The following is a 13,688-nucleotide window of genomic DNA, read 5'->3' as shown; positions in this document are numbered from 1 at the left end:
TCTGGGATTCTTGATTGTTTTTATTGCTGTACTGGGAGGCTGATCAGAGCAAGACACGACAGTGATATTTATGTTTGAGCATATAGTGCAGGGTGAGCTGCACACAGTGGACATCCTACTGAGCCAAACTGTCTCAGTGCTAACAATATAACTCAGGTTCATAGGCGCGTGATTTACTGCATACAGTAGCTGTAGGGTTGACAGAGGCCTTCAGGGGAGTTAGAGGGACATAAATGAGGTTACTTACATTACGACCGCCATGTACATTTGCAGCAGCAATACGCCAACTCAGCGATACAATGGTAGGGATTATCCGAGCAGGGATTTGGTCACTGATAAGTCATTGTCTCAAAACAGCCTTGAAATACGCTGACAGGGTCCAGGAGCCGAGATGATTTGGGACTTGTGAGGGAAAATGGAGAGTCTCATATTTTCATAGAGAGGTATATTAGTGTGTAGCCCAAACCATTTGGACGCTACAGATGTTTTCAAGAGAAGACTGATTTTCGAAATGTCTCCTGGTCCGACAAGCACCATTGTAGCTCGGCCACTTTCCACCGCAGATGCGAAAGGACGATATCGGCGGACGCGGTGGATTAAACAGATGGATTTTAATGGAGATGTTTTTATTGTTTATTTATTATGCCTCGAGCGGAGCATGAAGGGGCTTCATGCACAGACATTATTTTAATTTTGTTTTATTTTAATGTCTTTTTTATGCCCAGCTCATGAGGCCCCTTGATGATTTAAGGCAATTGTGTCTTGTGCCTAATGGTAAATCCGCCAGTGTAGTCAGGCTCATCAAATATAATTATTATTACAAACAGAAGATCATCACTTCTCACAATGGTGCTCCTTTAGTAAAGTGTAACAAAGCTGAATCAATATCTAACAAGATCACATAATGATTGATTTGCATTTTACACAACAGAACCGAATATAATACCGTAGCATAGTAGGCCTATAACTTTACTGTTACACCAAAAACACCAAATTTCTAATGAGATTTTAGGATGGTTAGATGAAGCTGAAAAGTAAAAACAAATAATGATAATACAACTAGGCAGGATATACCCTTTGATTAGACAAGAAAGTCTAATCGTTTTTTAACACCATCAGATCTAATTCGCTCACAAAACAGTAATTCAAAAATACCTAATATACCCATGAAACTTTGAGATCAATCAAATGATTGGCATGGAGATGTGAAGGAATACACTACATGACCAAAAGTATGTGAACACCTTCTTGTCGAACATCTCATTACAAAATCATGGGCACTAATATGGAGTTGATCCCCCCTTTGCTGCTATAACAGCCTCCACTCTTCTGGGAAGGCTTTCCACAGATGTTGGAACATTGCTGCGGGTACTTGCTTCCATTCAGCCACAAGAGCATTAGTGAGGTCAGGTACTGATGTTGGGTGATTAAGCCTGGCTCGCAGTCAGCGTTCCAAGTCATCCCAAAGGTGTTCGATGGAGTTGAGGTCAGGGCTCTGTGCAGGCCAGTCAAGTTCTTCCACACCAATCTCGACAAAACATTTCTGTATGGACCTCGCTTTGTGCACGGGGGCATTGTCATGCTGAAACAGGAAAAGGCCTTCCCCAAACTGTTGCCACAAAGTTGGAAGCACAGAATCGTCTATAATGTCACTGTATGCTGTAGCGTTAAGATTTCCCTTCACTGGAACTAAGGGACCTAGCCCGAACCATGAAAAACAGCCCCAGACCATTATTCCTCCTCCACCAAACTTTACAGTTGGCATTATGCATTAGGGCAGATAGTATTCTCCTGGGATCCGCCAAAACCAGATTTGTCTGTCAGGCTGCCAGATGGTGAAGCGTGATTCATCACTCCAGAGAACGAGTTTTCACTGCTCCAGAGTCCAATGGCGGCGAGTTTTACACCACCCCCAACAAACAGTTCTTGTGCTGATGTTGCTTCCAGGGGCAGTTTGGAACTCGGTAGTGAGTGTTGCAACCGAGGACAGACGATTTTTACAATTGTTTTTTCTCCACAATTTTCGTGGTATCCAATTGGTAGTCGTTACAGTCTTGTCTCATCGCTGCAATTCCCGTATGGACACAGGAGAGTCGAAGGTCGAGAGCCATGCGTCCTCCGAAACACAACCCAACCAAGCCGCACTGCTTCTTGACACAATGTCCATCCAACCACCAATGTGTCGGAGGAAACACCGTACACCTGGCGACCTGGTCAGCGTGCACTGTGCCCGGACCGCCACAGGAGTCGCTAGTGCGCGATGAGACTGGGATATCCCTGCCGGCCAAACCCTCCCTAACCCGGACAACGCTGGGCCAAATGTGCACCGCCCCATGGGCCTCCCGGTCACGGCCGGCTGCGACAGAGCCTGGACTCGAACCCAGAATCTCTAGTGGCACAGCTAGCACTGCGATGCAGTGCCTTAGACCACTGCGCCACCCTGGAGGCCGGACAGACGATTTTTACGCGCTACACGCTTCAACGGTCTCGATCTGTGACATTGTGTGACCTACCACTTCACGGCTGAGCCGGTGTTGCTCCTAGACATTTCCACTTCACAAGAAGAGCACTTACAGTTGACCGGGGCAGCTCTAGCAAGTCAGAAATTTGAAGAACTGACTTATTGGAAAGGTGGCATCCTATGACGGTGCCACGTTGAATGTAACTGATCTCTTAAGTAAGAGCATTCTACTGACAATGTACGTCTATGGAGATTGCATGGCTGTGTGCTCGAGTGTATACACATGTCAGCAAAGGGTATGGATGAAATAGCCGAATCCACTACTTTTAAGTGGTGTCCACATACTTTTGTATATATAGTGTATCATTCACTATTGAGTGATGCTGGCCTATTTTGAAATGAGGTAGCCTATACCTAATGTGGTGTTTGAGGGTATTACATATATAAAATTGTATTTAGACAATGTGTGGGCATAGGCAGACTTTGCAATATGACCGAAAATAACTTCTAGACATCATGACTGCGATTACTCACCACGGACTAGCAGAATCCTTTTTCTTATTTCACGACTCTGACGAGCCCGAGGCGGAGGATATACGGCTCCCTAGGAAACAGGGCCCGACCCCAGTGATATGCGTGAAGAGGAGGCGGATAAAGAGAGGGCAGGCTGCCATCTGAGGAGTCGGAGGCGATCGAATAAACCCCCACTCCCATCAAATCTGCACACAAACATGTAATCTTTGGACAATAAAATGGACAAGTTATTGGGAAGATTAAACTACCAACGGGACATTAAAAACTGTAACATCTTATGCTTCACGGAGTCGTGGCTGAATGACGACAATATCAATATACAGCTGGCTGGTTATACAATGTACCGGCAGGATAGAACAGCTGCGTCTGGTAAGACAAGGGGCGACGGTCTATGTATTTTTGTAAACAACAGCTGGTGCACTATATCTATATATAAGGAAGTCTCGAGCTATTGCTCGCCTGAAGTAGAGTTTCTCATGATAAGCTGCTGATATTCTTTGTAGCTGTTTACATATCACCACAGTCAGAGGCTGGCACTAAGATAGCATTGAATGAGCTGTATTCCGCCATAAGCAAACAAGAAAACGCTCACTCAGAGGTGGCGCTCCTACTAGCTGGGGACTTTAATGCAGGGAAATTTTAATCAGTTTTACCAAATTTATATCAGCATGTTAAATGTGCAACCAGAGGGAAAATAACTTTGGACCACCTATACTCCAAACACAGAGATTCATACAAAGCTCTCCCTAGCCCTCCATTTGGCAAATCTGACCATAATTCCATCCTCCTGATTCCTGCTTACAAGCAGAAATTAAAGCAGGAAGCACCAGTGACTAGATCAATAAAAAAGTGGTCATATGAAGCAGACGCTAAGCTACAGGACTGTTTTGCAAGCACAGACTGGAATATGTTCTGAGATTCCTCCAATGGAATTGAGGAATACACCACATCTGTCATTGGCTTCATCAATAAGTGCAACCATGATGTGGTCCCCACAGTGACTGACGTACATACCCCAACCAGATTCCATGGATTACAGGCATCATCCGCACTGAGCTAAAGGCCAGAGCTGCCGCTTTCAAGGAGCGTGAATCTAAGAAATCCCGCTATGCCCTCCGACGAACCATCAAACAGGCAAAGCATCAATACAAGACTAAGATCGAGTCGTACTACACCGGCTCTGACGCTCGTCGGATGTGGCAGGGCCTGCAAACCATTACAGACTACAAAGGGAAGCACAGCCGAGAGCTGGCCAGGGACATGAGCGTACCCGACGAGCTAAACTACTTCTATGCTCACTTCGGGGCAAATAACACTGAAACATGCATGAGAGCACCGGCTGTACCGGAAGACTGTGTGATCAGGCTCTCTGCAGCCGATGTAAGACCTTTAGACAGGTTAACATTCACAAGGGCGCAGGTCCAGACGGATTACCAGGACATGTACTGTGAGCATGCGCTGACCAACTAGCAAGTGTCTTCACTGACATTTTCAACCTCTCCCTGTCCGAGTCTGTAATATCAACATGTTTTAAGCAGACCACCACAGTGCCTGTGCCCAAGAACACTAAGGTAACCTGCCTAAATGACTACCGACCCTGTTACGTTCCCCAGTTTCTGTGTTGTATTTGAGTGTGTGTGTTTCAGGAGATGGCTTCCTGGAAGCCTCCCCAACCAGCTGATTGGTCGACTCAATGGCTAATGGACGATTAGAGAGCTGACCCCGCCCCCTCGTCAAGATGCAGCTGTATCCAATTAGACTCCTGAAGCTATATAAAAGCCAGTGTTCTGTTCAGGAGGAGAGAGATTGAATATTTTGGAGAGATTAAGAGGAGATTGAATGTTTTGGAGAGATTAAAGGGAGATTGAATGTTTTGGAGAGATTAGAGGGAGATTGAATGTTTTGGAGAGATTAAGAGAAGATTGAATATTTTGGAGAGATTTTTTCTGGAGAATTTGATTGTGATAAAGTGTTGGTTGTTTCTCAAAGAGATTTGGTATGTACTATGTAAGTTGTTGCTGAGGGAGCTGATTGGTTATGTCTGTTATGTGTTATAGGACGCACTGTTTTGATTATTGAAATTGTTTGTTGTTCTGTTTCATTTGTTCCCAGGGGGGAAGGAGAAGGCGCCTAGGGTGTGCTTAGGCAAGAGGCCCGCAGGCATACATATACCCGTAGTATATTCACTGTCTAGGCACACTAGGTAAGACCTGGGCGGACCACCCCCTGTATTTTGGTTAAGGCACCAGGTGGTGCTAAGTTAGGTAAGTTAAGTGGGTAGGCAGGTTAGATAGGAGAGGGGGAAGCTTTGATATTTACTTTCTTTGCTTTGGTTCCGTCCAGCCCCTTTTCCCCATATTACCGTTTAAGGAAATAAATCCTAGTAAACGGTAAATTCTGACTTTTGTCATCCTTACTCGCACCTACAGTCCATACCTCTTTCACTTCACGGGGAGTTGAGTTGTAGCAGGGTGTTGCGTTCCCTCTTCTCAGAGGCGTGCGTAACAACCCGTAGCACTCACGTCTGTAGCCATGAAGTGCTTTGAAAGGCTGGTCATGGCTCACATCAACACCATTATGCCAGAAACCCTAGACCCACTCCAATTTGCATACCGCTCCAACAGATCCACAGATGATACAGTTGCAATTGCACTCCACACTGCCCTTTCCCACCTGGACAAAAGGAACACCTATGTGAGAATGCTCTTCACATTGACGACAGCTCAGCATTCAACACCATAGTGCTCTCAAAGCTCATCAATAAGCTAAGGACCCTGGGACTAAACACCTCCCCCTGCAACTGGATCCTGGACTTCCCGACGGGCCGCCCCCTGGTGGTAAGGGTAGGTAACAACACATCCGCCACGCTGATCCTCAACACAGGGTCCCCTCAGGGGTGGGTGCTCAGCCCCCTCCTGTACTCCCTGTTCACTCATGACTGCACGGCCAAGCACGACTCCAGCATGACTCCAGCCTGCAGCCTGATCACCGACAACAACGAGACAGCCTATAGGAAGGAGGTCAGAGACCTGGCCGTATGGTGCCAGGACAACAACCTCTCACTCAACGTGATCAAGACAAAGGAGATGGTTGTGGACTACAGGAAAAAGAGGACCGAGCATGCCCCCATTGTCATCAACGGGGCTGCAGTGGAGCAGGTTGAGAGCTTTAAGTTCAGAACAAACTAACATGGTCCAAGCACACCATGACAGTCGTGAAGTGGGCACGACAAAACCTATTCCCCCTCAGGAGACTGAAAAGATTTGGTATGGTTCCTCAGATCGTCAAAAGATTCTACAGCTGCACCATGGAGAGCATCCTGACTGGTTGCATCACTGCCTGGTATGGCAACTGCTCAGCCTCCAACCGCAAGGCACTACAGAAGGTAGTGCGAACGGCCCAGTACATCACTGGGGCCAAGCTTCTTGACATCCAGGACCTCTATACCAGGCGGTGTCAGAGGAAGGCCCTAAAAATTGTCAAACTCCAGCCACACTAGTCATAGACTGTTCACTCTGCTACCGCACGGCAAGCGGTACCGGAGCGCTAAGTCTAGTTCCAAGAGGCTTTTAAACAGCTTTTACCCCCAAGCCATAAGACTCCTGAACATCTAGTCAAATGGCTACCCCTCCACTGCCACTCTGTTGTCATCTATGCAGTCACTTTAATTAACTCTACCTACATGTACATGTGCCCCTGCACATTGACTCTGTACCAGCACCTTTAATTACTTGTTACTTTTATCCGTATATTTTGAAACTGCATTGTCAGTTAGGGGCTTGTAAGCAAGCATTTGAATTCGGTGCATGTTGTATTCGGTGCATGTGACTAATAAAATATGATTTGGAGGATGCGTTTTAATGAATACTCTAGAATGATAGGCTATTCAATTAGCTACATCTGTCGGTACAAACGTTGATTTGGGAAATCATGACGTCATTTATATTTTTGGGCGCTTCCTCCATTAATAATAATAATAAAAAAGATCAATGATGTCCCACTCTTTCTGAATTGACCCTATGCCTATAGCACAGCTTCAATCTCTAAAGCATGATCACAGAAATGTAAAACAAATGACATGAGATGTCTTTATTGTCCTCCATAGCTCAGCGACAGACAGAGGCAAGCAGCAAGCTGCCTAGTTCTATTCGACATTCAGCAGCGAGCGCATGATATGCGCCCTCGTGCGTGTGGTAACAGCAGTTGTCCGACCGAACTGAAAAAAAATGAAAAAACAACGCAGCCATTTTGAGTCGAGATTAAAAACTCAAAAGAGCTAAGAAATCACATTATTTCCTCTAGAATGATTCCAAATAAGTACAATCGGTGACATCGCGTGTGGTTCGTTTCCATTTGGCAATCCTATCTGTACTGTCGTACCAATTTTTTGTCCGTGCTTTCTCATCCGGCTGGCATTCCAAAATGCAAGTTACAACCATTTATCCCAACCTTTAAATCTAGCAATAACCAATCAGAGCACCCGGAATCCGATGTCAGTGACGGAGTATCCAATCGGCGCATGCGTCTCACGATCGAGTGTAGTAGGGTAAAGATGGCGGCGGGCTCGGATTTGCTGGATGATGTTTTCTTCAACACTGAGGTGGACGAGAAAGTAGTTAGTGATCTAGTTGGATCTTTGGAGTCTGAGCTCACGGGATCGGCTCGCGGAAACTCTGCAGTCAGGGTCCGGGCTGCCGCAAATCACATTGGCAACTCCGCTGTATGTGGCAATTCCAATGTCCAGGACAGCAAAATGGGACTTTCACAAGAGCTTGCTAAACCAGGTAACGTTAACGTAAGATATAGGTTTAGCAGCTGACTCTGGTTAGCACATTTTTGTCACGTTTTTCCTGTTTTTCGTGTCTTTTAGCCACACCATTTGACAAAACTCTTGCTTATACACATGTTCAACTTATATATATTTGATATTTCCCTTTCTCTCATGTTTCCTCTGCTGTAGAGACTAGCGTCCAAGGGGGTGTCATTAATAGGACGAGGTCCACCATGGATACAGCGGCGGGCTCAAGCACGACAGCGGGACACAGGCAGAGTAAGACGGGGACAGCCGGTGGTGTGGTAACAGTGGTTCCCGATCACGGGGAAGGGGTCGAAAAAACCGATTCGGCTGGTGTACAAACTTTAAATGGAAGTAGCGTTGTAATAAACTCTCATAGTTTGGTGAGCTCGGCAAGCAGCACAGTGCCCGCGGTCACGATTGTCAACAACGGACCAGGCTCCGTGGTCAAAGGAAACTCAACTTCCAGCACTGTCATTCAAACCTCTCCAATGGACAAGGCTGTCACTTCAACTGTAATATCGTCGCAGCCGTCTGTTCGGAACAGTGTGCCTACTGTCACGCTCGTGAGGCCGCCTATGCAAACCCCCGGAGCAGTCACCTCGCTGAGCGGGAGCAATACCTGTCTGGCATCATCTGTCAACGTCGCTCACCCTGCGTGTTCAGGAGCACAAATCAACAAGTCTGAGTCGCCCAAAACGACAATACAAAAGACTGCACAGGTGACGGGGACGGCAGCAGCTGTAGGGAAAAGCCCGTCGACTCTTGCGATCAGTCCTGGCGGGATAAGGGCGATCGCTCCTCAGGTATTGGCCCCGAGACTTCCGCAGCCCCAACAGAACGGTCCAAACATCCAAAACATTCAGCTCCCCCCAGGTAACTTTTCCATTCTCAGTTGATATTGTATAGCTGATTCATTGAAGCATGATTTGATGTGTTTAGAGTAGACAATTATGTCAGTGAGCCAAGAGTGAGTGGAGAGGGCGATACAATGCATCTTGCTTTGTAGCGTTTCAAGGCTCTGTCAATGTGATAAACACACTTTATTGCAAACTTATGCGCTGAGGCACACAGACAAGTCTTTTGTTTGTTTATCAGACAAACTGTCCAGTTGCTATACTGTACTCCATCCCAGTGTGTGTGTGTAATGTGTGTGTGTTTTGCTGTCCATTGTTCATGCTCCTCTAGCACACTGTGACCTGTGGGAACATTCTATTGATTCTGTCTACTTGTTTTTGCTTGTAAAAGCAGATTAGTGTTGTCTGTTGTGCTGTTCTCTGTTGTGTGGTCCTGATAGCACACATACCATGGACCGACCCACTGTCAAAGGGCACACTGACACTGTAGCGCATCATGTAACCTAGTTGCAAGCATGCGTCAAATATTCTGTTGGTACTGCATGTCTCACAGGTTCTGTCTAACAATGCTATCCACCATTTAAGCTCGCCACTGAAAGTTGAGTTTTAGTGATAATTACTTTTTACTGTACCTCTTTTCAGCCAAGAGTGGCCAAATATATTTTCTAAGCAAACAATGCTTCAGAAGTTATTCAATCGTGGTGCATTTAGCGAGTCTGTCTGTTGATCTGTGACCTCTGTTTGAGCTCACCTCTGACCCCCTCCATGCCCTCTGCCCTGTGCAGGGATGGTGTTGGTGCGCAGTGAGAGTGGGCAGCTGTTAATGATCCACCAGCAGACCCTGGCCCAGATGCAGGCTCAGTCCCAGAGCCCCATGACCCCACGGCCAGCCACCCCCACCAGCACTCCTCCTGTCCAGATCACCTCTGTACAGGTACACACACACACACACTGAAACTGTAAATCATCTCTTAGCTCCAGTGATGGCGAGATCACAGTGTGATTGAATAAAGAGAGGGATGAAAGAGCGACAGAGGTGACACAGAGCCGGTTAATTTACACCTGTTGCACCAACCAAAAATCAGACTAGTGCGCCGTGTACCACGCACGTTCATGGGATGCGAGGCTTCGTAATGATGGTTGCTAGGCAGCGCCAGTGGCAGTTCTCAACATTAGGCATGTCCCATCACTTCGCAAAGCCCACCGCTATGCATGCCCGTTTTCTCAACCACAGCTGGATGGCTCAATCAATAATTACTTTGGGAATGAGTATCACTGAATGAGAATCAAGTTAATGCCGTTGAAGGCATTTCTCATGTTGTTGCGTACGGAAACTCCCAAAGTCGTCCAACCGTTTGAAATAGTTTTAAAGCAATAGCCGTATGTGGTCAACCGTAATTTCGGCACCGTTACGATTGGTGCCAGTGTTATCGCGCTGCTTTGAGACGAGCGTGGGGACTTACCTTGATGAATGAATCAATGTCCGATTTTTGTTTGCACCGAATATCCGTTTGGATATTTGGTTACAAATTAGGCCGGGAAAATGTTAGCAAAGTTGAGGTGAGTGTTCATGATGAGCTTTAGTCTGGTTTGCTCGTCTAGCAGTGTTAACAGAATATTTTGCCGGTATGCTATGTAGCCAACGGTAGCCTAGTATAACATGTGGATTCTTTTGCTTGTCACTGGTGTGGTAGCCTAGGCCATATTCCGACTAAAAGCTCTTGACTTGTCAATCAATATGATTTTGTTTCACAGAATCTCCGTCTATATGTTTGGTTAATTATATAATAATTTCTGTCCGGGCAAATAAGAGGAGGTGGCAGATCATCTATTTGTTCGCTCATATCTGATCAGACTTTTTGAAAATAGAGATTGCTATTATTTTCTGTGCATATCATGAAAGAATACGCCTGTTCCCTACAAGGTGTAGATTCTACTCCCAGACATAGCTCATAGAAGGGTTATGCCCAGGTGGTGCAACAGGTCTAATTATAAGGTCGGGAAGTGGGGTTACGACCAACTGGTGCAACCGTCCCCAGAACCCTTGTCCTATCCTGTAGGCTCCAGGGATGCCCCTCATGGCCCGCCAGGTGACCCCCACCACCATCGTCAAGCAGGGCACCCCGGCCCAGACCACTGTCCTCCAGAGGCCTCCTGTGCTACAGCAGGTAGGTACACACCTCATCCCCCTCTTCGCTTGAATTATCTCACCCTCTCCCCTTAGTCTCATTTCATCCCCTGCTCCCTTTGTCCCATCTCCTGTAGAACACCATTGTGCTGGGTGGGGCGGCTGCCAGCCCAGGTCAGGCCCCGTTGCAGCCTGGCTCGGCAGCAGCAGTCAACCAGCGAGCAGGGACCCCTGGAGCTACCGGGACACCAGGCACTACCACTATGGTGAGACAACACTCCTCAACTCCCTCCTGCATTTGTCTACTCCTAAATGGTCATGCAATGGTTTTTACGTGTGTGTGTGTGTGTGTGTGTGTGTGTGTGTGTGTGTGTGTGTGTGTGTGTAGGAGACGCTGGAGAACGTGAAGAAATGCAAGAACTTCCTTTCCACGCTGATCAAGCTGGCATCCAGCGGGAAGCAGTCGTCTGAGACCACGGCCAGCGTCAAGGACCTGGTCAAGAGCCTGTTGGTACGCCTGTCTGTCTGTCTGTGTCCGTTTCACTCTCTCTCTCTCTCTCTCTCTCTCTCTCTCTCTCTCTCTCTCTCTCTCTCTCTCTCTCTCTCTCTCTCTCTCTCTCTCTCTCTCTCTCTCTCTCTCTCTCTCTTACTCTTTTTCCTCACTCTGTCTTTCTACATTGATGTCTGTGTTTTTCTACCACTGCAGGAAGGCAAGATCGAAGCGGAGGAGTTTACCAGTCGGTTATACCGGGAGCTCCACTCCTCTCCTCAGCCATATCTCGTGCCTTTCCTCAAGGTATGACCGATGGCTTTTCCCTTCTTTAATGTAGCTAGCTATTCACTCGCTACCCAAACAAATACAAGTGGCCGGAAGATGCAATATAGATGAGGGAATGACCTGTGCCCTCCCTCCCCATCTCCAGAGGAGTCTCCCCGCACTGCGTCAGATGACCCCAGACTCAACAGCCTTCATCCAGCAGAGCCAGCTTCCCCAGGCCAGCGTCCAGCCTGGCGCCTCCTCCACTGCCCTGACTGCAGTGGTGCTGGGGGGCACGGCCGCCACACAGAGACTCCCTCTTAACAGAACCACCACCACCAGCCCCGGGGCCAAGGGGACCATGCACCAGTCCCCTGTCATCAGCCCGGCCCAGACACCTCACAGCAAGCCTGGCCTGGTATACTATATCCTAATGATACTCCACTCAGTGTTTCCGTGTACTGGGGGGGGGGGGCCTTGTTGTCTTAGTGTCACATGAAGTCTATATGACTATGTTATGTTGAGGGATGACCCGAAGTGAGTGTTTCACACTACATGGCAATGCCGAGCTGTACTGGGCTGGCCTGGTTACGCTTCCAACGTAATTGCTGGAACCATGCTAGAAAGGACAATGTTAAAAATATATACCCAAGCCTGAATAGTAAGGTCTGCTCTATTGTGTGAATCATGTTTTATACCTCTCCCTCGCTCTCTCTCCTCTCTCGCTCTTTCTCCTCTCTCGCTCTTTCTCCTCTCTCGCTCTCTCTCCTCTCTCGCTCGCTCTCCTCTCTCGCTCTTTCTCCTCTCTCGCTCTTTCTCCTCTCTCGCTCTTTCTCCTCTCTCTCGCTCTTTCTCCTCTCTCTCGCTCTTTCTCCTCTCTCGCTCTTTCTCCTCTCTCTCGCTCTCTCGCTCTCTCTCCTCTCTCCTCTCTCTCTCTCTCCACTCTCTCTCCACTCTCTCTCCACTCTCTCTCCACTCTCTCTCCACTCTCTCTCCACTCTCTCTCCACTCTCTCTCTCTTCTCTCTCTCCTCTCTTTTCTCTCTCTCCTCTCTCTCTCCTCTCTTTTCTCTCGCTCTCTCTCTCCTCTTCTCTCTCTCCTCTCTCTCTCTTCTCTCTTTCTTTTCTATCTCTTCGCTCTCTTCTCTCTCTTTTCTCTCTCTCCTCTCTCTCTTTTCTCTCTCTCTTCTCTCGCTCTTTCTTCTCTCTCGCTCTCTCTCCTCTCTCGCTCTCTCTCCTCTCTCGCTCTTTCTCCTCTCTCGCTCTTTCTCCTCTCTCGCTCTTTCTCCTCTCTCTCGCTCTTTCTCCTCTCTCTCGCTCTTTCTCCTCTCTCTCGCTCTTTCTCCTCTCTCTCGCTCTTTCTCCTCTCTCTCGCTCTCTCGCTCTCTCGCTCTCTCGCTCTCTCTCCTCTCTCTCTCTCTCCACTCTCTCTCCACTCTCTCTCCACTCTCTCTCCACTCTCTCTCCACTCTCTCTCCACTCTCTCTCCACTCTCTCTCTTCTCTCTCTCCTCTCTTTTCTCTCTCTCCTCTCTCTCTCCTCTCTTTTCTCTCGCTCTCTCTCTCCTCTTCTCTCTCTCCTCTCTCTCTCTTCTCTCTTTCTTTTCTATCTCTTCGCTCTCTTCTCTCTCTTTTCTCTCTCTCCTCTCTCTCTTTTCTCTCTCTCTCTTCTCTCTCTCTTTTCTCTCGCTCTCTCCCCTCTCTCTTCTCTCTCTCTCTCTCTCTCTTCTCTCTCTCCTCTCTCTCTCTCCACTCTCTCTCTCCACTCTCTCTCTCCACTCTCTCTCTCCACTCTCTCTCTCCACTCTCTCTCTCCACTCTCTCTCTCCACTCTCTCTCTCCACTCTCTCTCCACTCTCTCTCCTCTCTCTCTCCTCTCTCTCTCCTCTCTCTCTTCTCTCTCTCTTCTCTCTCTCTTCTCTCTCTCTTCTCTCTCTCTTCTCTCTCTCTTTTCTCTCTCTTCGCTCTCTTCTCTCTCTTTTCTCTCTCTCTCTTCTCTCTCTCTTTTCTCTCGCTCTCTCCCCTCTCTCTTCTCTCTCTCTCTTCTCTCTCTCTTCTCTCTCTCTTCTCTCTCTCTCCACTCTCTCTCTCTCCACTCTCTCTCCACTCTCTCTCTCTCCACTCTCTCTTCTCTCTCTCTTCTCTCTCTCTCTTCTCT

At 47.7% G+C, this 13,688-nt stretch overlaps 1 protein-coding gene across 1 annotated transcript in view; it reads left to right on the top strand.

The window, feature by feature from the left end:
- Positions 1-7,222: 7,222 nt before the first annotated feature.
- LOC129830385 (transcription initiation factor TFIID subunit 4-like) overlaps positions 7,223-13,688 on the top strand; it is a gene marked incomplete in the record, with an annotated part of 18,114 nt that continues 11,648 nt past the window's right edge. Inside the window, 8 exon segments of the mRNA XM_055892931.1 lie at positions 7,223-7,779; positions 7,956-8,666; positions 9,433-9,581; positions 10,708-10,815; positions 10,913-11,041; positions 11,164-11,286; positions 11,482-11,571; positions 11,699-11,950. Coding sequence (XP_055748906.1) covers positions 7,515-7,779; positions 7,956-8,666; positions 9,433-9,581; positions 10,708-10,815; positions 10,913-11,041; positions 11,164-11,286; positions 11,482-11,571; positions 11,699-11,950 — 1,827 coding nt within the window.

This window comes from Salvelinus fontinalis, chromosome 31, assembly GCF_029448725.1.
Source record: "Salvelinus fontinalis isolate EN_2023a chromosome 31, ASM2944872v1, whole genome shotgun sequence".
NCBI classification, from domain to species: Eukaryota; Metazoa; Chordata; class Actinopteri; order Salmoniformes; family Salmonidae; genus Salvelinus; species Salvelinus fontinalis.
Note: the sequence above shows the minus strand (reverse complement) of the source record. Positions and strands in the feature narration are given on the sequence as shown.